Source organism: Paroedura picta, chromosome 7 (assembly GCF_049243985.1).
Source record: "Paroedura picta isolate Pp20150507F chromosome 7, Ppicta_v3.0, whole genome shotgun sequence".
Classification (NCBI taxonomy): Eukaryota; Metazoa; Chordata; class Lepidosauria; order Squamata; family Gekkonidae; genus Paroedura; species Paroedura picta.
Window position 1 is genome coordinate 101634434 of NC_135375.1, and position 23570 is coordinate 101658003.

Sequence of the window (23570 nt, forward strand, 5' to 3'; positions counted from 1 at the left end):
TAATAAAATCGAAACAAGACTAGACCCCCCTGGAGATGTCTAGTTTCGTTTTGAAACTTCTTCAGCTTGTAATAATGATTGCACACTCCCCCAAAATTCATACGGAGCACCAGGTCTCCTGGAAACAGAATGGAGGTTGTGCTTAACGGCAACCTCTAGCAGGAACTTGGGTTTTTTCTGTGAACTGGAAGATTTACTGAGCCTCATGTAGTTTTTCCCCGGCTTGTATGCCACGGTGAGCAGCCACGGTGAAGTCCGCAGCCTGGGGGCCAGCTCAGTTTTCCAACAGAGAGCAAAATGCCAGGGGAACTGCTTATCGGTCCCCAGTTTGGGTCCTGCTCCACTACTTTGAAGGGTGGAGAGGGGATGAAGTGCCACAGTTTACGCGTAAGTTGCTGGGCCTTTCAACCGAGCAGCAGAGTTAGTGCCGGGTTGCCAACCCCCACTTAGGAGATACCTGGAGGTTTAGGGGTAGAGCCTGAGGAGGGCAGGGTTTGGAGCGGGGCGGGGCCTCAGCAAGGTACAGTTCCCTGGATCCCCCCCCCCAAGCAGCCATTTTCTCCTGGGGAACTGATCTCTGTGGTCTGGAGAGCGGCTGTAAACCCTTGAGGGCTGGAGCCTCCCCTCACAGGTCGGAAACCCTAATATTGGTGATGTGATGGATGCTGGTCAATGCAGTGCTCGCTACAAGCTGCCCCAAAGCAAGGTGAATCAAGAGGGTTTTTCCCACCCCAGGACATTACACCCATCCCCTCATGGCCCCACAATACCCACAGGCCACACCTAAGGTCACCAGCTCTGGGTTGGGAAAGACCTGGAGATTTTGGGGGCGGAACCTGGAAAGGGGAAGGACCTCAGTAGGGTCCAATGCCACTGAGTCCCCCCTCCAAAGGAGCCATTTTCTCCAGAGGAAACTGATTCTATTGTCTGGAGAGCAGGAGTGACCTAACTGCGGCTCTCCAGATGCCCGTGGACTACAATTCCCATGAGCCTCGACCAGTGATGGCAGGGGCTTATGGGAATTGTAGTTCACGGGCATCTGGAAAGCCAGAGTTTGGCCACGGTAACATGAATGATATATAAGCGGATGCACCGGTTGCCTTCTTACTTACTTTGAGGATTTCCGCGATACTTTTTCATGGTAGGCCTTCTGGGCCAGAGGGTAGGTGATGTTCCCGTATTCAGACTCGTTTAGCTTTCCTTTCTGGGTCTGTAGGGAAGAAAAAAGGACAGGAGGGGATCGTACCTGGACAGCGATGCGGGCCTGGCACTGTGCCACGGTGGACTGCATGGTGCCACTGCATGGCCTCAGAGGCCCCAGATTAGACTGGAAGCAAAGAGGTGCAGGAGGAGTTGCACGTGTGGTCAGAGGAGAAGGAAGGGAACACGCTGGTCCTTTTCTTCTGCCCAAACTACCTGGAAGGAAGCCAAAAGAGCAGCTTCCTTTTGCTTCTGAGTCACAGGGTGGCAGGTGTCTGGATCGGCACTATACGGAGCCTACAATGGCCCTACCAGTGGTGAGAAGAGGGCTTGCTTCTCCGACAGGTGCCTCCGGGATTGCTTTGCAGTTCAGCTGGCCTTGACGCTCTGTGCTATGCTCTGAGCTACACTTTGAGACATCTTCCCCTCCACTGGAGATGGGGGGTGGGGGTGCATGTTGTGCAGCCTGGACAGAAGATCCAAGATGCTCAGAAAGAGACGAAGAGTTGGTTTTTATACCCCGCTTTTCACTTCCCGAAGGAGTCTCAAAGCGGCTTACAATCACCTTCCCTTCCTCTCCCCACAACAGACACCCAGTGAGGGAGGTGAGGCTGAGAGAGCCCTCACAGGACTGATCTGTGAGAACAGCTCTAACAGGATTGTGACTAGTCGCCCAGCATGTGGAGGAGTGGGGAATCAAACCTGTCTTGCCGGATTAGAAGCTGCCATTGTTAACCACTACGTCACACTGGCCCTACCTGAATGGATCCCAAAGCGACTTATAATCACCTACCCTTCCTCTCCCCATGACTGTGAGGTAAGTGAGGCTGAGAGAGCTCTGAGAGAACTGGGACTGTCTCAAGGTCATCCAGCCGGCTGCTTTTGAAGGAGGAGTGGGGAATCAAACCTGGTTCTCCAGATTAGAGAAGAAGAACAGGTTTTTCATACCTTGCTTGTTACTACCCAAAGGGGCCTTCAAAAGGGCTTACAATCACCTACCCCTCCACTCCCCACAACAGACACCCTGTGAGGTAGGTGGGGCTCAGAGAGCTCTGAAAGAACTGTGACTGGGGGGAGGAGGGGATCAGAGGCAGTTCTCCAGATCAGAGGCTGCTGCTCCTAGCCACTGCACCAAGGTGGCTCCCAAAGCAACGTCTCCAGCCGTACTGCCAGAACTGGAATGTGGTCCAGCCACTGCCCCCTCTTCCTCCTGCAGCCTTTCAGTGCACTCAGAGCCGGGGAGTGCCTGTCTCCAAGGGACACCTCACATGAGTGCCCACAGGAAGACCCTGCTAACAGGGCTGAATGCCGGCATGGGGGGGCCACCATCTCCCTACCCCAGACCTGCATAACGTCCAGCTTCTTCTTGGTGGTCTCGATGAACTGGCTGATGGCCATGTAGATGAACTTGTACTGCGCCTCCGTCTGGACCATGCCTGAGCGCTGGGCACGCACCATCTGGATGGCTTTCGGGATATCGATGTCACAGTCTAGGCCTGGGGAAGAAAGGGAGAAGGAGAAGGGTGGTGAAGTCACTGGGGTGGGGAGAGGAATCTGATATATCTCCCAAAGCAGGGCTTGATCCTGAACATGCTAGAACCCCAAACCTTTCTGTGGCTGTGTGTCTGGTGCAACAGAGACTGTAGATCAGCCGTTTTCAACGGGGGCCGTATGGTCCCCTCGAGAGCCTTGACGCATTTGAAGGGGCCACAATTGTGAGGAGCGGAGCCAAAGGGTTAAGGGGTAACTGAACCGACGAAATACCCTTTTTGTCATGTGTGATATCATTAATTGCTAGAAAGCTTGATCCTTGTCAAGGGAAAGAAAAAGAAATCATGTGGTGATCCATTCCTTTGTGTGTGCTGGAAGGAATGCATTCAAGAGGAAAAAAATGAACGCAGATGCTTCACTTGGCCAAATGTTCTAGAAATATACCGCCTAGATATCAGGAAAACAAGTTGCACGGTCAGAGTAGTTCAGCAGTGGAATCGGCTGCCTAAGGAGGTGGTGAGCTCCCCCTCCCTGGCCGTCTTCAAGCAGCGGCTGGACAGGTATTTATTGTGGGTGTTTTAGGCTGATCCTGCATTGAGCAGAGGGTTGGACTAGATGGCCTGCAGGGACCCTTCCTACTCTATGGTTCCAGGATTCCATGAGTTCTGTCTTCAGGTTCAAACCCTCCCCATTGACTTCACAGAAAAGCTGTTTGGCTACTCTTGTCTAAGGCTTCTGACGGAGAAACCACTGAGGAAATAGAACAGACCCCGGGAAGCAGAACAGGATAGAAATCACCTTACCTTTTGTGGAGATCATATCCATGATCATATCGATGACAATGATGGTCCCAGTACGGCCTATCCCAGCGCTGTGGGGAGAGTGTCAAAAGTAGATAATTAGCGTGGTGAGGTATTCTGGATGGAAAGAATCAGCTTCCTAGATCTGTTCGAGAGCTACCTAATCCAGGGCTCTGTTTTCTATGGAGCCCAACCAGATGCCCCTGGAGCATGACTGCCACTGGCCATAGGCCATCTCTTAAATCTCTTAGAATTTGTTATTCAGAGGACTAACTGCCTCTGCGTATGGAAGTTCCTCTGAGCTGTGGTTTATTTATTTATTTGATTTAATTTGGGGATTTATATGCCGCCCCTCCCAGTGATACTGTCTCAGAGCGGTTTACATGACAGAAAACTCAATAAACCAATACGTTTAACAAATCAACATTAAAGTGGTTTAAAACCACAATTATCATCGTCATGTCAACAAGCAATAATGACTCATAGCCAGCTGGATGTTAACTTGGAGGAATCGAGAGGGATGAATGGGGCTAGATTAGGGCAGCCTTTTGACTGAGGAGGAGCCCATGAAATACTTTTCAGGCTTTGGGGAGCCCCAGAAACGGGCCGGAAGTGATGTCGGCTGGCCACGCCTCCCTGCCACGCCCGAGGAGGACTGGGGGGGCAGAGAAAGGAGACAGGAGTAGGCAGCTAGACTCCGCCCACTTTCTCCAGTGGGGTAACCATGCGGGAACACCCCCCTCCCAGGTCAATGGAAGCAGCCGGTTCCCTGCTTTCATGGTAATGCCTGGAATAGCTTGTGGCTGGGTCCATTAAGGCAGTCTATAGGGGGAAGGCAGGGAAGCCCCTGATTGGAAATCCCTGGACTAGGGGGTCAAATCTCTGCTCTGCTATGGAAGCTTGCTGGTTGAAGCTTGGGCCAATCACACACTCACAGCCTAACCTGCCTCACAGGGTTGTTGTGAAGATAAAATAGAGAAGGGAACAACGTAAGCTGCTTTGGGTCCCGAGTGGGGAGAAAGACAGTATATAACAGATGATTGATTGGTTGACTCATTGATAGATTGACCAACAGCCAGTTTGATGTACAGCGATCAGAGTCTCAGACAAGGATCTGGGAGTCCCAGGTTCAAATCCCCATGCAAATCAGGAAGAACTCTGGGTGGCAGACCAACATTCCTTTAATTTTTTTATTTGAAAACATCGACTAGCCATCTTTCCGCCTTACAGAACTCAAGGCCGCAACAGCCGTCAAAATGCAATTTTAAAAAATCCACAACTTAAAAATCCCATTTTAAGGCTGCCGATACCTCCCAAGATGGTTGTGAGGACCAAGCAGGGAAGAGAAACCCACGGATGCTATGCTGAGCACCTTGGAAGAAGAACGGCGGGATGAACAAGTATGAGAAAGATCGCCAGCCTTGATCGACTTGTTTTCCGCATTAAAAAAAACACACAAGCAGCTACCACTGCATCTGATGGGAGTGAATTCCAAAAACTAACTAAAACTTGCAAGTCTTTTCACCTTAGAACACTCAGAGGGGATGAGAAGTGGGGAGAGGCTGTGGCTCAGTGGGAAAGCATCTACTTGGCACTCAGAAGGTCCCAGGTTCAAGCCCCGGCACCTCCAGTTAAAAAACGACCAAATGGTGATGGGAAAGGCCTTTGACTGAGACCCTAGAGAGCAGCTGCCGGTCTGAGCAGACAATACTGACCTTGACGGCCCTAATGGTCTGATTTGGTAGAAGGCAACTTCACGGGTGCTCACCCACCTGCAGTGCACCACGATAGGTCCAGCTCCCGGGATGCTCTCCTGTTTCTGATTGACTTGGTCAAGGAAGCCCAGGACCCCGCCGGGCTCACTGGGAACGCCGTGGTCGGGCCAGCTCAGGTATTGGTAGTGCCAGATGTCTCGCACAGCCTCGCCCTGGAGAGTGAGCACAACACAGCCTGATCCAGCAATCCACTGACCTCACTTAATCTTTCATCCCCCCCTTCTGCTGTCCCCTAATTTGGAGAACCAGGTTTGATTCCTGCTCCTCCATGTGAAGGTTGCCGAGTGACCTTGGGCCAGTAACAGTTCTCTCAGAGCTTTCTCAGCACCATCTACCTCACAGGGTGTCAGGTGTGGAGAGAGGAAGCCCCTTGGAGACATATAAGGCCTGCTGGGTGACCTTGGGCCAGTCTCGGTTCTCTCAGGGCTCTCCAAGTCTCACCTACCACACAGGGTAGAAGCACTCCAAAAAGAACAGAAGTCTTACAGGAACTCTTGGGCCAGCCCACACCAGATAGCAACCCATGTTCCACTTCAATTCTAGAACTCAAGAACCCAAAGGTCATAAATGATCCTAGTCTAGCCAGTCTCTGACCCGCCAGCCAAACCCCTCCACAAGCAGCCAAAATTCAAATGCATTGAAATTAATTCAAAAGAATTTTCGGCTAAACATCTGGAAGAAGTTCCTGACAGAGCAGTTCCTCAGTGGAACAGGCTTCCTCGGGAGGTGGTGGGTTCTCCTTCTTTGGAAGTTTTTAAGCAGAAGCTAGATCTGACAGAAATGCTGATTCTGTGAACTTAGGCCAGGGGTGGCCAAACTGCGACTCTCCAGATGTTCATGGACTACAAGCCCCATGAGCATGTGCTGGCAGGGATTCATGGGAATTGTAGCCATTGAACATCTGGAGATCCACAGTTTGGCTGCCCTGATTTAGGCAGATGGTGAGTGGGTGGGCAGAAGGGATTGCCTCAGTGCGTGGCTCTTGTGGCCCTTCGCTGCATGCCCAGGGAAATGCCAATTGCCACCTGGGCATCAGCAGGCAAATTTTTTTCCACACCAGATTGGCCAGTGATTCTGGTATGGGGGAGGGGGCATCATCTGGGCATGGAATTGGGGTCACTGTGGGTGGGCAGGTAGTTGTGAATTTCCTGCATTCTGCAGGGGGCTGGACTGGATGACCCCAGAGGTCCCTTCCAACTATGATTCAATAAGGACCATGGCATCTGTGCAGTAGCTACTGGCATTCCGAGGGTTACTGCTTCTGGGAAGTTCCATGCAGTCCCCTCCATGAATCTGTCTAAACCCCTTTTTCAAGCCAACCATCCTGGGCAGCAGCTCACGCCACAAGGCTTTTTACTCTTTGAGTGGAGACGTGCTTCTCTCTGCCTGCCTTGAATCTGATCACCGGGCGGAATGGAACCGCTTAATCGGGCCTTGAAACAAAGGAACTGAAAGGGAAGCAACAAAGAGAAATGGAGCTTCTGCTGGACAGAATTGACTGCTGAGTGAACATATAAGACCCTGTCTATGCAGATGGACATGTGTTACATTTTTATGAGAAATATATGATGATTTTTTAAAATAAGGAATGCATATTGCATGGGAAATAGCCTCTCGAGTGCCCTGGGGAATCCCAATTTCCATTCCACCTCTGGAGGATTGAGGAAGAGTTTGCCCCTCATAAACGCAAAACAGCCCCCCGTGTGGCTATTTTGCCAAACGGGTATTTTCCTTTGTTCCCTTCCCCTTCTCTTCCCACATGTCCTCATGGAGATTCCTGCCTCACTCACGTTGCTGATGGGCGAAAGACGGAGGTGTCGGAGTTTGTACTCCAGGGCGTCGTGTTCGCTGGCGTTCTCCACCATGTAGGGCCCATACTTTTTGCTGCCTTTCACCTCTGGCCAATAGGGGACACACTTGTTCTGTTTGGAGAAAAACGGGACACGTTTGCCGGGGGACCGGAAGAAGTCGGCTAGCCTGACTACCTTCGCTGACAGAAAAACAGGAAGCGAATGGGCAGATTCCGTTGTCGGTGAAACGCTGGAAGGATTAGGAGGAAAGTCTGCAAGGCCCGAGCGAGGCTGTCATTAACCACAGGGCATTTCGGAAGGCATCTGTTCATAGGCTTGCCGTTAGCCAGGAGCTGATCCAACAACACTTAACACAATATGCACAAGACAACGAGCGCTTCTTGGTGGGAGGCGGGGATCAGCGGATCCTGAGGTTGTGGAATTAAAAGCAAATGTGGGGGTTATGGACAGGATCCGGGGATTTTCGGGGGAAAGCCAAAAGAGGGCTACTGATATCCCTACTGATATAGGGATGGCAGTCCCCAGGTGAGACCTGGGGGTTCCCTGGAATTACAGCTCATATCTGGATGGAAGAGAACAGTTCCCCCGGAGGAAATGGCTGCAGACTAGCAAAACTTCTCCAGGGCAGTTTTTCACATGCCTTTGGAAGGCACAGACTAAAAGAGGAAATGAAAAACAAAGCAGGTGGGAGCTCAGGGTTGGGGGGACGACGACAGGTGAGATTTAGAGTTTACAAGTGATGGGCCCCTCCCTGGCCCTCTTTACCCTTCCTTTCTCCACTTCCCGGGTGGTCATCACAACGATGCGTGAGTTCTCCTGCCAAATCATCTGCCAGAAATCCTTCGTGGTGGCATCCAGGCACCCTTGGCTGGCGATGTAGGTTTTGCTGAACTCCTCGGGGCCAAAGAGATTGTTCTGCGAGGGAACACACGGGGGGGGGCGGGAATGAGAAGGGCCGGGGCAGATCCACCCCTTCCCTGCCCCTCGGAAGGGCCGGGGCGCCCCTCCTCCTCACCTTGATGTAATTGGCATTGATATAATCTGCCCCGGGAACATTCACGTCTCTGTCTTGCAGGATGACTCGAGAGTGGTCAACTAGAACAGAATAGACAGAGCGAGATCACAACAGATTCTAGGCTGAGTGCCTGGAGACCGTGGGGGGCTGGCTCTAGCGGTGTCGGCTGAAGTTAAATCCAGCACGGACGGAGGTCCTCTAGCTGGGTCGGCGTGCTGAAAGAGACACGGTGCAACTCCCGGCTCTTGATGGGGTCTGCTGAACACCTATGACCACTGTCAGGAGCCCGGCCCACCTGGTGTTCTACCACCTTCTGCAGGCGCGACAACTTGTGCCATATATGTTGACGCCCAACCTAGTCACTGTGATTTGCACAATGGTCACCTCCAGACTAGACATCTGGAACATGCTCTATGCAGGGCTGCCCTTGAAGTGGATTCGGAAGCTCCAACCAGTCCAGAACGCAAGTCCTTTCCAGAGAATTCAGTGGGGAGCCCGTATCACACCGGATCTCTGGCTCAGCTGCACTGGTTCCAGATTGGAGACTTTTGATCCTTATATTTAAAGGGTCAAAGAGCCAGCTTGATGTAGTGGATAGGAGACGGACTTCTAATCTGGAGACCCGGGTTTGATTCCCCACTCCTCCCCCACATGCCTCATCTGGGTGATCTTGGGCTCCCCACGGCACTGATAAAGCTGTTCTGACCGAGCAGTAATATCTGGGCTCTCTCAGCCTCACCCACCTCACAAGGTGCCTGTCACGGGGAGAGGAAGGGAAAGTGACTGTAAGCTGCTTTGAGACTCCTTTGGCTAGAGAAAAGCAGCAGATAAGAACCAACTCTTCTTCAGTAATATCAGGGCTCTCTTAGCCTCACCTCCCTCACAGGGTGTCTGCTGTGTGGAGAGGAAAGGAGCAGCTTTGAGACTCCTTTGGGTAGAGAAAAGCTGTATATATGAACCAATTCTTCTTCAGAAATATCAGTCTGACTTACCTAACAGAGTGTCTGGGGAGAGGAAGGGAACGCAATTGTAAGCTGCTTTGAGACTCCTTCTGGTAGAGAAAAGCAGCATATCAGAACCAACACTACTTCTTCTTCTAAACCCGTAAACGGTCTGGGACCCCTGGATCTACAGGACCACTTCTGGCAGGGGCTCATGGGAACTGTAGTCCATGGGCATCTGGAGTGCTACAATTTGACCACCCCGGGCACAGCCTGATCACATCAGATCTTAGAAGCTAGGCAGGGTCGGTACTTTTCTTAACGTGACTGCTGTCCTCAGCTGCCTTTCGCCCTTATTCAGAAATGCCCACCTGTTCTTTGACCACTCTTTTGGCTGAATCTATTCATGCAAGAGAACAGAGCACATAAATCAACGGGAGGGCCTGTGGCTCAGTGGTAAAACCTCTGCTCAGCATCCAGAAGGTCTTAGTGGCAGAGTGTCTGCCCAGCATCTCCAGTTAAAGGGCCAGTGGATGATGGGAAAGACATTCTGCCTGAGACCCTGGAATGCTGCTGCCAATCTGAGAAGATGTCATTGAACTTGGTGGACTGATCGCTGGACTCGGTATATGGCAGCTTCGTGCATCGTGAGTTTTGTTAAGAACGAATCGTTATAGTTGAACAGGACCCACAATAGGGGGCTGGTGGGTGAAGATGCTGGAATTTGCAGAGATGGATAAACTGACTTCTTTGATTAAAGAAATGACAATACCCGTGTTTATCACTAACTGGAACCCCCTAGTAGGCTTTCTAAATGAAAAGGAAAGAAATGGACTGGTGGTTTGTGGTTTTGATGATTAAGGGGAGGAGAATAAGAAAGAAAGGAGGGCTTGGTTATCATCATAAAGTAAATGAAGGATCTGTAACTTTATTAAAATTTGTTGTAGGTAAAACCAGAAGTCTTTTCTCCCTATATCTGTACCTTTCTTTTATTTTCTTTCCTCCTCCAGTTTTTAATCTATTTTTCAAAACAATTCAATAAAGAAGAAAAGTTGGTTTTTATACCCCACTTTTCACTACTCGAAGGAGTCTCAAAGCAGCTAACAATCACCTTCCCTTCCTCTCCCCACAACACATAGACCATGAGGTAGGTGTGGCTGAGAGAGCTCTGAGAGAGCTGAGACTAGGCTGAGGTCACCCAGAAGGCCTCATGTGTCTCAGAGCGTTTAGAATCACCTTCCCGTCCTCTCCCCACAACAGACGCCCTCTGAGGTAGGTGAGGCTGAGGGAGCTCTGAGAGAACTGTGACTGGTCCAAGGTCACCCAGCTGGCTGAATGTAGCTCTCCAGATTAGAAGTTGCGACTCTTAACCATTATACCAAAAAGAAGAAGAAGAAATCATTACAGACTGAAGGGAGAGAGAGAGAATGCTCCTCCGTGTGTGTTTTTTTAACCCTCTCTCCTCCCTGTAAGTAGAAAGTTGCCACCTCAGGGAGAAAGTTTCTAGCCCAGCCTTTCCCCGCAGACTCACAGGGCAAGATGTTCTTATAGCGGTTCTTGCTCTTGTTCTCCGGCCTTTGCCCCTCGTGCCGATCGTACAAGTTCTTTGAGTCTTGTTTCTGCAGGCTCTGAAAGAGGAAGAGGGAAGGAGGGCATTTGAACACCACCAAGCCAGACTAAAGGCCAAAGGACCGGGGTGTGGGCGGACTGCAAGGGGAAACAAAATGAGACGGAGATCTGAAAGTACAAAAGTGTGAACTGGTCATGTGGAGGGGAGGGGGGGCGTTGCTGGATGTCGCATGTGTTCTTACAGCGGTCTGGTGCTTCGCCCCCCACGGTGATCGCAAAAAGGTCTTTTCGTTTCTGCAGGCTGGGCATGGCAACCTCTCTTGGGAGCGGCCAGCGAGCAAGGAAATGCGCTGCTTCTTAAGGCACCCTTCAAGCCAGACAGGGAAGGGGCCTTCCCGGGCACTGTGACTTCACCCCCTCTTATATATTTGGTAATTTTTATTTAAAAGGTTTATTCCCTGCCTTGTCTCCTCCTTGTTTTTATATTGTGATTCCCTTGGAGCAGGGTCCTGTCCTTCTGCTCACTTGTTTTGCAAAGTCGTTTGCATGCATAGGGTTAAAGAAATAATAATTAAAACAATTAAGTTGGATAAGCATGGGTGGGCATGCCCGTAGTTCCAGTTGAAATGTTTTCTGTGAGTCTTCCTGGAAGAGTTCCTTAAGAAAATCTGCTCAGGCTCACAAACCCAGACCGCCTCTTCCCTACAACTACACCCTCTCTTTAGAGTCCCTAACTCGGGTGTGGGATTCTTCCACCCCAAGCTAGAGGGAGGCCGTGGCTCTGCATGTAGCCCTCCATGGAAACTGGAGAAGGTGAGACTTTTCCCTTGAGAGGGGGTTGCCATGGGCAGCATGCTACAGGAGAACTTCCAAGAGATAGGTGGGGAACATGGTAAGGTTGCCATCTTCCAGGGGGGACCTAGAGCTTTTGGGGAATTACATCTATGCTCCACACTCCGGTAGGCTTTCCAGGCCCACCCATGCTGCTGCCAGGAGGCTGGGGGTGCGTTCCAAGAGCTTACCTCAAAACCAGAAGGACTCTGGGACACAACACGACATGTGGACGTCACCCAGAAGTTACATCAGCACATTAGATGTTGGAGGGGCACTCTAGCTTTTGAGCAAAACCCTATGGTAAAAATTACATAAAACCATAGAGTTTTGCTAAAAAAGAGAGCGTCCCCCCACACACACACACACACCAATAACCCTGATGGGCTGATGTCACGTCCGGGTGATGCCAGCATGTTGTGATGGTCTTCCAGGTTCAGGTGAGTGGGGGGGGGGGGGGTAGCTTGGGGGCAAGAAGAGATCTGGAATTTGGGGGAACCCCACTCAGACTGGTAGGCCTGGCAACCCTGCGCTCCAGAGATCAAGTTCCCAGGAGAAAATGGCTGTTTTTGGAGATTGTGTCATTATACTCTGCTGAGCTCCCCCTGCCCCAGCTTTATGAGCTCTCAGCTCTCCAGGAATTCTTACTCCAGAGTTGCCCTCCCTAGGAAACACAGCAAGAGTCCCTTGACCCTGGGGTGGGAACTAGGCCCCACGGGAAAGCTCTCCCCAAGGCTCCCCTCCACTCACGTCAAACTCTTCCCAAAAGCCACCTTTGGCTGCCTCTTCCGATTGGCTTCTCTTGTTGAGCTCTTGCACTCGGTTCTCAATGTCGGCGGCATTCACCCGGGTGGCATTGAAAGGCTAAGGAAGGGAAGAAAGGAGAGAAGAAGAGGAGGAGGAGGGTGGTGGTACAAAGAAACTTCTCCTTCAAGCCAAGGGCAGGGCCAGAAAGCAGAGACTCTACAGCAGGCTTGCTCAGCCAGAATTTTGTAAAACCTTGGCTTTCTTGATGGCCCTTGGAAGGGTTTCCTGAATGTGTGGGGATTAATTAATACGTTTTAAAATTTGTTAAACATTTTTTGGGTGATATAATCATAGATAGTCATGTCAGCCAAGTCACCCCCTTCCAAAATGGCCAGTGATGGGCCTGGAGGGGGTGGGGAGGGGAGGGGCCCCTGGTGGGCGTGTCCACAGCTGTGCTTCCCAACCATATTCTGCAGGATCACACCACTTGTGGGGCTTCTCGAAGCTTGAAAAATGTTTCAGGGGGATCTCAACAGTAAAAGAGTTGAGAAAGACTGCTTTAAAGGCTGGTTTAAAAGCACCCACATCCCATAGGCCAGGGATGTCCAAACTGTAGCTCTCCAGATGTCCATGGACTACAATTCCCACGTGCCCTTGCCATGAGCCCATGATGCTGGCAGGGGCTAATGGGAAATGTAGTCCAGGGACATCTGGAGAGCCATAGTTTGGCTACTCCTGCCATAGGCTTTGCCTCATGCAAAAAGGTGAGCCAGGACACTGAGGATTCGTGCCAGGACATGCCCTGAAAGCCCAGGAAAGGGAAGGATTATAAGCCGCTTTGAGGCACCTTCGGGTAGAGAAAAGCAGCATATAAGAACCAACTCTTCTTCTTCTTCTTGAAGCTAAGCAGATACAGAGCGCGGCCAGTCACAGTCCTTGGAAGGAAGGTCTCCAGGGAACCTCGTGTGTTTCATAATGGGCCATGACCACATTGAGTTAAATATGCTGAGAACTGGCAGAGAAACTTAGATAGGATCTTTAAACTGCTGGCGTCCTCTGCTGAACAATGCATAGGATCCCGTAAGTTTTCCTTTGGACAAGAACTATGCTCAATAGGTGAGCTGTACGCATTTCACATTGCACAAAAAGCAGATTCTCAAAAAAAAACAAAACCCATTCCCCTTCCCCCTCCCACCTCTGCATGACACAGCAAACTGAAGGCGAGAGTGATTGTGATTACAGGTGATTGTGTCATCTATAGTCACCTGGGGTATATAGTCACCTGTAAGAATAGAAAAATCCCCTCCCGCTTTGGACCTTTTCACAGAGAAACACACAGCAGGATTTCCCAATACCCAGGGGAGGCTTGTAATTAAATATTTTATGCACATGAAGGCTGCGCTGTATATTTCGATGACATCCATGTATATTTATTAGGAACAGAAATATATTTGCTTGCTGAGAATTCTGCCTGGCGCGTAACAAATCGATAGGAATAGGTTGTGGGACCAGAACCAACTAGAGAAGACTGAAGAAGGAAGTCAATAGTATAATTAGAATTTATATAATTTAATAGGGGTAACAGCAGCATTAATTCCTTGTTTCTGTCAGGCATGCATTTTCCACCCTCTGTTGAAAACTGAAAATATTTTCTGTATAACTGTGTGTATCTGTACATTGACCTCTGATGAAGCTCAGTGGGATCAAAGCACATTAAGGCTGAACTTGTTGGCATTAGTGGTGAACACAATGAAATGATTTGTGCGTGCCAAGTAGATAGTAAGATACTCTTTATGATTTTGAAAAAGAAGTAGAAGAAGAAGAGTTTGTTTATATACCCCGCTTTTCACTACTCGAAGGAGTCTCAAAGTGGCCTTCCCTTCCTCTCTCCACAACAGACAGCCTGGGAGGTAGGTGAGGCTGAGAGAGCTCTGACAGAACTGCTCTATGAGAACAATTCTAAGGACTTTCACTGCCCCTAGGTCACCTAGCCGGTTGCATTTGGAGGAGTGAGGAATCAAACCCGGCTCACCAGATTAGAAGCTGCCGCTCTTAACCACTACGCCCCTCAGGCTCTCCTTTGAGCCCTGATCATTCATTGTCTCTATTTTTCTATATACGGTTTTATCCCTAACCTTTGGGGTCCTCTCCTTCTTTGCACAGGATCCTGTTGGCATCTTAAAGACAAACAAGATTTCAATCCCACATGTTTGTGGGCTGCGACCCTACTTCCTCGGCTGCATGCGATGAAGCTGGCACCAGCCCCTGAAATAAAATTGGGGGCTAATCTTTCAGGCACCACTAGACTCCTGCGAATTTTTGCTGCGACACACTAAGGTGGCTGAAACATGGTGTTGCCTTAAACTGAATCAGACTGTTGGCCCTTCAAGGTCAGTATCGTCTCCTTGGGCTGCCACTTCTGGGGTTTCTCCATGCCTGAAGAATGTTTCAGGGGGTCCTCAGGGGTAAAAAAGCTGAGAAAGGCTGCTCCAGGGTCTCAGGGACAAGTCTTTCACATCACCTACTGCAGCCTTCTCAACCGCTTGACCGTGGAGGAGCCCCTGAAATATTTTCCAGGCTTCAAGGAGCCCCGGAACCAGGCCAGAAGTGATGCCAGCTGGCCACGCCTCCCTGCCACGCCCGAGGAGGACAGAGAAGAGAGAAAAGAGGCAGTCTGAGGCAGGAGTAAGTGTCCAGGCTACCCCCCCTATCTTCCAGGTGCAGTAACCAGGCAAGAAAGCCAGCCCCAGGTCAATGGGAGTGTCCAGTTCCCTGCTTCACGTACAGTGCCGGGAACAGTTTGTGGCTGAGTCCATTAAGGCAGGATATAGGGGGAAGGCCAGGGAGTCCCTGCAGAGCTCTTACAGATCCCCAGGGATCCAGGAAGCCCTGTTTGGGAACCCCTGACCTACTATCTGGTCCTTGTAACTGGAAGTGGTGGAGATTGAACTTGGTTCTGCATGCCAAGGAGATGCTCTAACACTAAGCTGCTGGCCCCTCCCCTCTGGAATTGCTCATCTGTAGTTCTCTTATCTCTTGTTAGCAGCTAGTCCCGAGGAGCGGGCAGGGAGAAAAACCAGGACAACTAGTGTCTAAGGAGAGAAAGAAAGCAGAAAAGTTTTCAAAGAAGTAGAAGAGGTTTTTTTTTTTTGTAGCCCACTTTTTACTACCTGAAGGAGTCTCAAAGTGGCTGACAGCCTACCCTTCCTCTCCCCACAACTGTGGGGCAGGTGGAGCTGAGAGAGCTCTGAGAGAACTGTGACTGGCCCAAGGTCACACAGCTGGCTGCAGGTGGTGGAGGAGGGGGAAATCAAACCCGGTTCCCCAGATCAGAGGCTGCCGCTCTTAACCACGACACCACGCTAGCTCTCAGCTACACCAACTTGGCCTTCTAAACTACACCAACTACAAAGAGAAGCAGTTGAAGACAATACAATGGCTCATGCCTCTCTGTATTTACCTGTCTGAGGTATACATAGGATCCAGACACCTCCTCAATGCCTGTCTTCTTAAAATGCTCCACCAAGTCAGCCAGGCTGCCAAATTTTTCTGGGCCTCCGATGGTGTACTTCCCCTTCTGAAAGACAGTAAAACGGTTGTTATTTGTGCCCTTTGTCACATTTCACACTCACTTATGATTACCCTTACGGTGCTATGGCACTCGACAGTCAAGTCACACCTTATGAACTCTCCGTGTCAGTTGCCTGGACTGTCAGCAGACGCGCAGCAGGAATTCTGCGCACATGAAGGCTTGATCTGGATCAGGACCGGGACCAACATGAAAAGGGGCACATAAGAACCAACTCTTCTTCTTCTTCTTCATATGCCCTTCTCACGCTGCACCAAAATCCTTGTTAGAAGATAACTCACTCCTGGCTTTGGCTCTACCTGTAAGCCAGAACTCTCTTTACCATAGAGTTAATGAGATAGAGAGGAATGCTGACCACTCTCCTTTCTGATCTCGCTGACCTGTCCCTAGAAGGTTGTGTTCCTGTTTCCTACTTCCTCCAAGCTGCAACACGGTGGGAGCAGAGATGCCTTCTGCATCTCTCCCCATGTAGCCATTTAGATTAGGAATCTTCTCATCACCTTTTTATGGGTACAATTGTTTAAATAGCTTATACATTAATGAAGTGCAGCCTTGGAGAATGCGCTTTTCTTCGTCATTTTCTGACCACACTCACCTAGCGGCACGCTGCACTCATCAGCCGAACCAGGCACCCTGCTAACTTTCAGGATATTAGGACTTTACCACGAGTCTGCTGATTAAATATCCATCATTCCTGATCTTAAACAGCTATTTGCTTCGTTGGGGGAAACTTCCAGGTACTGATGGCTGCACAAACATTTCCCCCGTGGGGGAAACAGTAACTCCCCAGATCAGAGAAACTGCTAAAGTTCTCTTTATTCTCATCCCCTGTGAATTAAGTTCCAGGTATAGACTGGACACTTGTGGACAGTCCATGTGGGGGACATCCCTGCTTCATAACATGTGAATTGGCTCTCAGCGGAAGGTTCCCACCCAAAACTGGTTCAAGGGATTTTGGTGCTCAGTGATGCTTTCCCAGATACAACACCCACACCTGAATTAAGTTGGGACACAATCTGGGGAGCTCTGCTGAGTAAACCCCTCAAGAAAGTTGTACTATCAGGTTCCTACACATGTTTTGTTTTGATGGGGACTGTGAAGGAGAACCTCCTGATGAACTGTGCCACGTACAGCTGATCTGGTCTGGTCTCCCTCTTTTTGCGTCTTTGAGGGCATCCCAAATCTGTTGCTTGAGGTGGCTGCTTCACCTTGCCTTCTGGGAAAGCCATCTGCTGTGACCAGAAGTTGGCCCACTTCTTCTGGATCTGGCAGCCAAAAATCATCCAGGATTGCATTGTAGCAACTCAGCCTGGCTGGTAGGGTTTTCAGCTCCAGGTTGGGAAATACCTGGAGACCTTGGAGGTGGAGGGAGGGACCTCAGCAGATATAAGGCCACAAAGTCCACCTTTCAAAGTGGTCATTTGGCTCAGGTAGTCTGACCTCTCTTTATTGAAAGGGGACGTAAAAATACTATAAACAAATTAATCATTAGAATTGTCACCAGCGCAGACTCCTTTAAAATTGAACACAGACTTTGGGGATCAGTTGTAATCCCAGGAAACGCTAGAGTCGACTTGCAGAATCCAAAGGAAATCCAAAGTGGGGCCAAATCAGGAAACAGTCCTGATGACACCTGGGTTTGGGCCAGTGTGTGACACAGAGTGCTAGACTGGATGGGCCTGATCCAACATGGCTTCTCTTAAGTTCTTCAAGACACAGGGATATCCATCCATCCTTACTTATATCTGATGAATGAAGCTTTGATTCTCGAAAGTTTCTACCATGGAAATCTTGCTGGGGCTACTGGACTCATATCTCGCTCTTCTACTGCGAGCAAGGAACTACTAGGAATCCTAGAACGAGGATTCCTAAAGGACAAAAACAGGTGGGGAGAAGGGCTCTGTCCCAAATAAAGATATTTTCTGTCTTGTCTCCTAGTCCCCACCCAGTTTCTCACCTCGCACATGACCTTGATGTGAGTGACTTTGCGTCGTTCTTTGTGGGCGCTGGCGGCTCCAGTCGGAGTGGCGTCTGTCCCAGATTTCGACTGGTCAGTCAGGACCGAAATCACAAAATCTCCAGGCTTGCTGAGACTCTCCCGCACCAAGAAGGTCCATGGCGTAGACTTGGCTTGGAGTAAGGCCTCCGCTGATGGGCCAGAAAGATGCCCATGATACCATCTGGAGAGAAGGGAGAGGTCAGGAAAGGAGAGGGAGAAGCACCTCTGAGAAAGAGGCAGCAGCTCTCTTTAGAGCAGTGGTTCTCTACCAGGGAATCGGGACCCCTTTGAGGGTTGAATGACCCTTTCACAGGGGTCATGGCAGGGCAAGCAGCTTGGCCAGGGGGGGTGCCATCTACACAACAGCCTTGTGGGGTAGATTGAGATAGAGCGTTTGTCTGTCTGGAGCAGCGGAAAAGGGCGAGATCGGCAGGATGGGACAAGAGGCAGAACTGAACTGAGAAACCCCGGGGGGGGAAACAATTTATATACAATCATGAACGATGGATCTTCACGCCATGGGTCAGCTTCGGTTTAATTTCTGTTAAAGAGCACTTGCATAATCTTATGGTTGGGGGTCACCACAACATAAGGAACTGTATTAAAGGGTCGTGGCATCAGGAAGGTTGAGAACCACTGTTTTAGAGCAAGATGGAGGCGCTCCTGGGATCAAACCAGTGCAGGGCCCAGGATGGTATGAACCCCAAAGTCATCTCCTGTATTGCTGATGACTGGGATACCGCACTTAGCCAGGATACTGAAAGTTTTCAAGTAGATTTTCTGCACAAGATATTAGGAATTCCAAATTGTGTACCAATTTGCAGTTCTGTGCCTGGAACATAACCAAAAACAGTTGACAACTATAGCCTGGCGGATTGTTAGTCCTGTGGGTCAAGGAACACAGAGGCACTGGAATCTTCTAGCTCTTTATTAGTGATCAGCTCATGGCACAAAACCGTACTGGAAATCCCAGAACAAACCACCCAATAGATACAGAACAGAACTAAGGGAACCTCCCACAGCTACAGCAATTGGCTGCTCATTAGTTTAAACCGATATGGCCTATTAAGGCTGCGGGTTCAGTGATCACAGACTCAAATTCTTTAAGAACAGCTCTTTTTATATAGCAACTCCAACAACAGACTACAACTACTGAACAGAGAGAAACAGGCAAACTCATGCACTTTTCTACCTTTCAGGCAGCCAGCTGCTGCCTCTGATTGGCCCTAAGCGAAGCAATCCGATTGGCTCTAAGCAGAGCGATCAGGTTCCTTTGACTGGTTAATTCCTTGGCTGGCAAAAGGCCTCATTTGCATCAGTGACCAAATGCCGAGAGACATAACAGGGTCCCTAGTCGATCCTGCCATGAGCCATCCCATCCGGGCTGCGGTGACACCTTTGAATCAACTGGGTCCAGTGGGGAGGCCAGCCAGACGCGAACCAATAGGCGGCTCGGGAATTTGATCCCGCCTCGGACCTCAAGCTCGGTCCTTCTTGGCAGATCTGCACACATAACACTGATAATTCTCAGATTCAGGACTCAGTGACTTTTTCGCCCTGCTACAGCGAGCCATACATATTTAATGCTTCTAGAGAACTGTTGAAAATGAAACCAAAACGTTTGGAATACGGTTAGACTCGTGGTTCTTGGAATCCGCCAGGTCTGTTTAGGAAAAAATGACATTTGAGTCAAAGATTACACCATCTCAGTGATTTGGGGGTGGCTGTCTCTTGCTGGTGAGAGTGATTTTCATCTCTGGCCTGGGCCTGCTCTGCAGGGGCAAAACTTATTTCACACTCGCTTCCACACCGGCAGGAGTGCGTGGGGGGGGGAGAATTGATTGAGATTTCCCTCCCCCCTTGCGACAGGCATGAAGCCTCCCCCACAGGGAATAACAACACAGAAAAATGCTTCACCTGGGCCGACTGGCAGGCAGACGCACTGCAGAGGCTGCAAGAGGGAATTCAAAGCAGAGGACAAGAATGTCCTCCTCCCCCACAATACACAATGCACAGCTTGCCTGCTTTGCATACAGGAGAGAACAGAAGCAAGAGCAACAAACCCGCACACATGAAACCAAATAGGACAGGGTGAGTGACCGGCAACGAAAATGCACCCGATTTTCTCTGTGCAAGGCAGGAAATCTGATTTTGGTCTCAGGTTTCTTCAATGTCACGTAAAAGCAGCACTGCCTTTTCCCTGCTGGTCCAAACGCCCCCCCTCACCCCCATCAAACTCCTAATACAGGTCTGCAGGGCCTACAAGGGCCTAAAAAACACCCCCACAGAGTGACAGCTACTCTGGAGACTTATGGGCAGGGAATATCTGGAGGCTGCCATTGTGTAAAGCTGCTAGTTTGCTACTTATGTTTTTTATTTTGCTTTATCCTGCTAATGCCTAAACTGTTCTTAATTTATTTAACCCGTTTTGTACACCGCCCTGAGCCAAACTGAGAGGCCGGTATAGAATTATTATTATGAGTAGTAGTAGTAGTAGTAGTAGTAGTAGTAGTCATTTTATTTTTATATTATACTATCTTAGTATTATAATGATATTATTGTTGCTAATAATAATAAAGAAATTGAAGTGTCTTTTAAAACAAAACTGATGTGGGAAGGGGGGGGCAGAGCATGAGGAACTAACTCTCAGCCGGTTGCTTGAATCATTTTGTTCCCAGCTAGACTCTGACGAGAAAAGAAAAGAATAAAGCTGGGGGGAGGCAGCAAAAAAAACACTAGTCACATCTTTCGCCCCCTTCTTTGCAAGTGGGACTCTTCCCATGACCTAGAAAGTGGGGATGACTTTCACCAGTATGACTTAAAGAAGATTCCTGAAAGGGAAGATCCCTGAAAATGTCATCAAACTGGAGTGAGAAGCAATTAATCAGGTGGGAGATACTGTACACGATGTTCTACGCCAGGGGTAGTCAACCTGTGGTCCTCCAGATGTCCATGGACTACAATTCCCATGAGCCCCTGCCAGCAAATGCTGGCAGGGGCTCATGGGAATTGTAGTCCATGGACATCTGGAGGACCACAGGTTGACTACCCCTGTTCTACGCCATTCCTTCTGTGGGTCCGTTCGGGACAGCCTGCGGAAACAATTTCTGGTAGCATTTTCCAGCTTAGATGAGGAATGTATTAATTTATCATTGGCTGGTGCTGTCCCTTTTATTACCCTCAAAGTAGCCGCTTTGATCTTTTTATCTATAAATACGGTGAAACTAATATCCACTATTTCAACAAGGATTTTATCGCAAATTGTAAATTCCATGTTGCATCTATTTCTGACCACCTTAGTTTTAAACGTTTAAAGTTTTATCCTTTTTAATACACATTTTTATTATATTAAGCTATAACAAGATGTTAATATAAAGAAGCTACATTAGTTAGATTATATAAACTGTACTCTACAAACATTTTAGTATGAAACCGCATTCTATCCCCTTGTCCCTTGTTTTCTTAAATAGTTCAGATAAGGACCCCATTGTTCTTGGAAGTCATCATCAGTTTTTCCGCTATCAATGTCAGTTTGGCCATCTTGGCCAAATCCGCCAGTTTGGTGAGCCAGTCCTCTATTGAAGGTAGATCTTGTACCTTCCATTTTCTGGCTATAACCAGTCTTGCTAAGTTTTATCCTGTTATGTAAAAATGTTTTAACCCTTTTGCTAGGGCACGCTGTTAATTGCTGGTGTTTACACGATGATGTTATGGCCTATGGCTATAACAATAGCAATAACCTCCAAGCTATCAAAAAGAGATTACCATTAAAACACCTTTCCCAAGTTCCAGACTCCTGTAATGATTGTTATAATAAGGAAAACGGATGCAGTTAACAAATCAAATCCTATATAAAGCTGATTGATCTTTTATCAATCAGCTTTATATAGGATTTGATTTGTTAACTGCATCCGTTTTCCTTATTATAACAATCATTAAGAATGTTACAACTCCTTTTAACATTCTTTGAACGTGAGCTACAGGTGTTTCTTAATAGTTTGGCACATCTACCAATACAAGCTGCCTTATATTGAGTTAGACAGACCATTTCCTGCTCTGAATGGCAGCAGCTCTCGAGGGGTGAATCTGCACTGGGCTTTTTATCCCAAGTGACCCCAACTTAAAGAAAGTCATCTACATGTTATTCGATGTCCATAGTGATATTTAGCGCTTTAAATTTTCCCTTTGCAACATCTGTGATTGATCTGCAGTGACACTACCTTCTCTCTCCAATATCCAGGAATAGATATAACTCTCTACATTTGAGGAAACCGCTCCAAGAGCCCCAGTATTAAGAGTAGATGTTCTGCATTTTGCCAGATTAACTTCCTCCCTGGCGCTTCCAACGTAGCGAAGCAGTCTGTTGCTGATTGGTCAGGGCATCAGTTCAAGGACTGCCTGGTTCCCAGTTGCCATTCCCTCGCAAGACTTATTTTTGCCCTCATTTTGGGATCTGTGTTAAAGTGACTGTGCTCCAAAAGCCCTCATTTCGATGGGCAGAGATTTGCCTCTTGGATTTACTTTCCTCTTCTCGTTCTCTGTGAGGCTGTTTGGTCCCCTCCCCCACCCACCCTGCTCATTCAGGAAAAGAAAGATAAACAAGCAGCCTCATGCTCCACTTGCCCCTCCCTTGGCTTGCTCTGGCTGCATTGTCAGGAGTCAAAAGGCAGGAAATAAAGCACTATACAGCCTTGTGCTCCTTCAATGTCAGCTGGAGCTTCACGTGACCTGTCCCCCCCCCCAATCAAGCAAGAAGGAGACCGAAAATTGGGACAATGCAAATGCAGAAGGGCAACATGTTTAAAATGGGGATAAAGGAAGGCTGTAGATATGGGTTCAACTCAACCAGAATTTGGAAAGATTTACAGTGGAAAGAAATGTGAGTTCAGATTCTATCCTGCTTCTTGTGGGACCTTAACCAGTTCTGCAGGGCCTGCAAGACAGAGCTGAGGCTGAGGCCAAACTGAACAACAGGGAGTGCCGGCCTCACTGCTGGAACAAGAGGCAGATCTGCCTCTCCAAGAAAGATCTGATTCCCACCCCACCACTGAATGGGGCAGAAGCAATGTGTATAATTTCGTAATGAATATACTTGTATTTTTAATATAATTCAATTGTTTTAACCCATATTGTTACCTATCCGGAGCTACCAGGAAGGGTGGAATACAAGAATAAAGTTTGTAGTTCTTGTTAATAATAATAATAATAATAATAATAATAATAATAATAATAATAAATAATAAATAAATAAATAAATAAATACAACAAATAGGCATCATGAGGAGGAATCCATGGCCCTATACAATAAAAATTATTTGCCTAACCACACAACCTCTAAGACATTGCAGTGAGAGGCGGTATATAAATTAAAATTTATATAAATATAAACCAGGCTGAGCCTGAATATCTGGCTGATCTTCATACCCCCAAGGGGGGGGCAGCTCTGGACCAGGGTGGTGGTAGGGAGTTTTCACTGCTGCCAGAATCTGTAATTGTTATACAGGAGGGTTTTAATGGGGGTTTTATAATGGGTTCTTATTGGATTTTATGTTGTTACCTGCCGTGTGTGAGAGTGGCAGGCTATAAATTTAAGAATTAAAAAAAAACTTTGTGAAAGCGTGTTCTGCATATTTGACACATGTTTTTGATCACAGCAGAAGGCAGGAGAGGCTAAAATGCATCTAGTTCCATGTAGCTTATAGGACATCCTCATCTATTAGGAATACCTATAGATTGTACAGAAAGAAAGAACAGGAGAAGGCCACAAAATACAAGAACTCTTATTCATAAGCATGTCTCTGG

General features: G+C 48.6%; 1 protein-coding gene across 4 annotated transcripts in view; it reads right to left on the reverse strand.

Annotated features, from left to right (window-relative positions):
- PTPN6 (protein tyrosine phosphatase non-receptor type 6) overlaps nt 1-23570 on the reverse strand; it is a 46640-nt gene that overhangs the window by 3957 nt on the left and 19113 nt on the right. For all 4 annotated transcript variants that reach the window (XM_077345751.1, XM_077345752.1, XM_077345755.1 and 1 more), the window contains 11 exons: nt 17727-17949; nt 15641-15757; nt 12184-12297; nt 10565-10661; nt 8093-8172; nt 7843-7992; nt 7057-7188; nt 5264-5418; nt 3495-3562; nt 2545-2696; nt 1113-1210 (listed from right to left, as the gene is read on the reverse strand). In XM_077345751.1, coding sequence (XP_077201866.1) covers nt 1113-1210; nt 2545-2696; nt 3495-3562; nt 5264-5418; nt 7057-7188; nt 7843-7992; nt 8093-8172; nt 10565-10661; nt 12184-12297; nt 15641-15757; nt 17727-17949 — 1386 coding nt within the window. The remainder of the gene's footprint in view (nt 1-1112; nt 1211-2544; nt 2697-3494; nt 3563-5263; nt 5419-7056; nt 7189-7842; nt 7993-8092; nt 8173-10564; nt 10662-12183; nt 12298-15640; nt 15758-17726; nt 17950-23570) is intronic.